The following is a 3,195-nucleotide window of genomic DNA, read 5'->3' as shown; positions in this document are numbered from 1 at the left end:
TACCCGTACCCTACCCGTACCCGGCCGGGTACGGGTAGGGTACGGGTACCGCCGGGTACGGGTACCCGTTTGCGACCCTGGTGCGGCCGGGTACGGGTAAGGAATCAAAACCCGTTTGCGACCTTTGCTCACAGGGGATGTGAGATGAGTCAACCAACTCACTGGCTGATGGCGAGGAGGTTGATCGACCGGCGGAGGAGCATTGGCAATGAAACGGAATCGACGCGTGGAGATGGGATGCGCGGCGGCGCGCACGGACGAATCGATGGACGGGTGGGATGGATGGAGTTATCGATAAGTGAGCGGAATAATAATAATGATGATGATGATAATATATATGGACGGATCAAGGGGGCGAATGAACGCACGGATAGGGTGAAGGGGATTGATGGGGTGTTTAATGAATGCGCGAACGCATGAAGGGGTTTTCGCATTTGAGTAACGCGTATACACGAACGGGGGATAAATCGACCGATGTGCGAATGACCGAATACCGGGATGGATCTGTCTGTAATCGGCGGAGGACCGAATGCAACACCGAAACACGTCGCTGCGAAGGGATTTACTGACGCGTTTGTGGATGGAGGGCCCAGACCAAGTTCATCGGTCTCCCAACGAATACGCAAAATGAGCAGCGGACGCTGTTGCGAAAACATGAAAATCGGTACGCGTGTACATGGATATTTTATTATTATTATTTATGTATCGCCGCCGTGTGTACGAGACTATGGAGGGGGAAGGGGGGGGCGCATGGTGTAGCTTAATCAGTGGAGGAATGAATGCATGGCCATATAAATGAATAAGCATCGCTGGTGCGAGAAAAAAATGCATCCATCACGACGGGTGGACAGATTGCACGGGGCAGGCGAGCGAATTAATCAACTGATCATCTCGGACGGAGATTATCGTTATTATAACGAGATGTTAACAGGGTTCCATGTCTGACTCGACTTGAGCGCTGTGAGGTTGGCTTATCTGGGTGGGGGGTGCGTAACAATTATTGGCGTAAGGCACTGCCACTAGAGTACACGTTACGCCTATGCAATAATAATCCTCTGGCTTTGCACCCCCAAAAAGTATGATTCCCAGAATCCCGTGAGCAGGTTCATACAAATTCGTGAGGACAAAGAAAGGCCGAAAGGTTGGATGTGGCCGGGAGCCGCAACGATTCGCTGGAACTGAACTCCGCACGCGAGCCGGGCTTTAAACGATGCGATGGCTATCGACAGACGGAGGAGATGGAGCGGCGAATTGGGTTCGTTCCCAGTTGCCGGCTTGGATTGCTGCGTGATAGCGGCGGCGGCGGCGGCTTGGGCAGGCCTTCATCCAGCAGTGGATAGAATGACGATGACGGTAATGCATAACTCAAGGAACACGCTCACTGCAAGAGCGCTTTCAGACCACAGGCCACGAGACAAAGATACCCCGTGTAGCCTTCACGGACTGTCGGGGCAAGTTCCGCTAAGCGAACGGAACACGAGGCGGTTGGTGTGGTCGGCACCACGCCCGGCCGCCTTTGTCTCCCGCGGAGCTGGATGTGTTACACACCGCACCAGCTTCTCCTTTAAGGCTGAGTCGACCTAGGCGAGGAGGCATACGAACGGTTCAGATATTCTTCAGTTACGCTTGAGCCGTAAGCGAGAGTCGAACTCGGGTAGCCAGGTTCCGCAAGCAGCAGTTGAGCTCACCGCCGCTCATCCTATAAACCACAACCCAGAACAACAGCTGCCGTTCGCCACGACGCCTGTGCCAGGCTAGGTGCACCCTGAGACCACGTGACGTGCCAAAGGCTGTCTGACAGGAAGGTCACTGGTCAGAACCAGGTGCCGTGGCTGGACCGCCTGAGATGACTGGCCGATGCACAAGCTTTGCTCCCCCACTATCTGCCCGGCGCTCCGCTCGTTGTTGGAGGGCGACTGCCTCCAACTGCCCAGTAGCCTCACAGCGCACCTAGCCTGGCACTGCCCACGAGCCTCCACCTCCTCCACAGAGGCCGATCTTGACACCGCCGCTACCGGTCATCGGCAAAGCAACAAAAACAAAAAACCGTCCGCTCATCCGCACAATGCCTCGCGAACCGCAACTTACTTGGGCATTTTAATATCCCTGGCGGCGCGTGTCACCCTCCTGAGCACCACTTTGGCCAGCACCGCGGACAGCAGCGCTAGGGCGATGACTCCGAACACGATGTAGACCACGAGATTGGTGCGGTCCATGGCGGGGTCGTAATTGGAATCGGGGTCCGCGGTGGGCTTCTGGTTGGCGGTAGGAGAGGCCCAGTCGGGCGTCTTGTAGTTGTGGCACACCGACTGATTGAGCTGCGAGCCGAAAATGTTGCAGCAGTAGCGCATGCTACAGGTGCCGCAGCAGAAACGATACTCGGTCGAGTTGCAGCTGAACGGCGGGTCCCAGAGGCCCATCACGTCGAAGTAGCCGAGGCAGTAGTTCCTTCCGCTTGCGGACGACGACGATGAAGACGACGATGACGACGACGACGATTTCGACGATATTGATGAGGACGATAACGGCGCCGATGAATCTGCCGACGAAGAAGAAGCCGACGACGATTTAGACGATGCCAATGACGACGCCGCTCCCGATGACAATGATGATGACGACGACGACGACGATGGTGATGATGACGACGAGGACGAGGATGATGATGATGATGATGATGGTGGCGCGGCCAGGGGTCGAGCCGTCTTGTAGGTCCGGTTGGGCGCGCTCTTGACCGCTCGTCTCGCCAGCGGGGACCCCATAATCACGAGCAGTGGCAGCAGCAGCAGTGCACACAGACGCATTGTCATCTGCTGCAGATCGGCCGGGAAAGCGGCCCAGCGGCACGGCTCAGCCGACGATGACACACATCGTAGACCCGTGAAGCCAAATCTTCCTCCTCCTCCTCTTCTGCCACCACCACCACCACCTCCTCCTCCGGCACCACCACCACCACCACCTCCTCCTCCTCCAGATCCTCCAACCTCGTGCGCCGCGAACCGCCAGCCCAATCCCTCCTCCCCATGCGGTGACGGAGGGGAGCGAGACGTGATGCAGGAATGCTCCACCTCCTTCTCTTCTCTTGCCTGCTGCTGCTGCTGTGGCTTGCTGCTTGCTTGCTTCTGCTGCTGCTACTGCTGTTGATGCTGCTGCTGCTGCTGATGATGACGATGATGCTGTAGTTGCGGATGCAGCAGT

At 56.9% G+C, this 3,195-nt stretch overlaps 1 protein-coding gene across 1 annotated transcript; it reads right to left on the bottom strand.

The window, feature by feature from the left end:
* Positions 1 to 2,084: 2,084 nt before the first annotated feature.
* LOC133358810 (protein shisa-9A-like) lies at positions 2,085 to 2,895 on the bottom strand. The gene has a single exon (XM_061577258.1). It carries the CDS (start codon positions 2,805 to 2,807, stop codon positions 2,085 to 2,087), a length of 723 nt encoding a protein of 240 aa, XP_061433242.1. The 5' UTR covers positions 2,808 to 2,895.
* Between the last annotated feature and the right edge of the window lie 300 nt (positions 2,896 to 3,195).

This window comes from Lethenteron reissneri, chromosome 63 (genome assembly GCF_015708825.2).
Source record: "Lethenteron reissneri isolate LAM-NWPU_2019-01 chromosome 63, ASM1570882v1, whole genome shotgun sequence".
NCBI lineage: Eukaryota > Metazoa > Chordata > Hyperoartia > Petromyzontiformes > Petromyzontidae > Lethenteron > Lethenteron reissneri.
The sequence above is the reverse complement of the archived record's forward strand: the minus strand, read 5'-3'. Positions and strand labels throughout refer to the sequence as shown.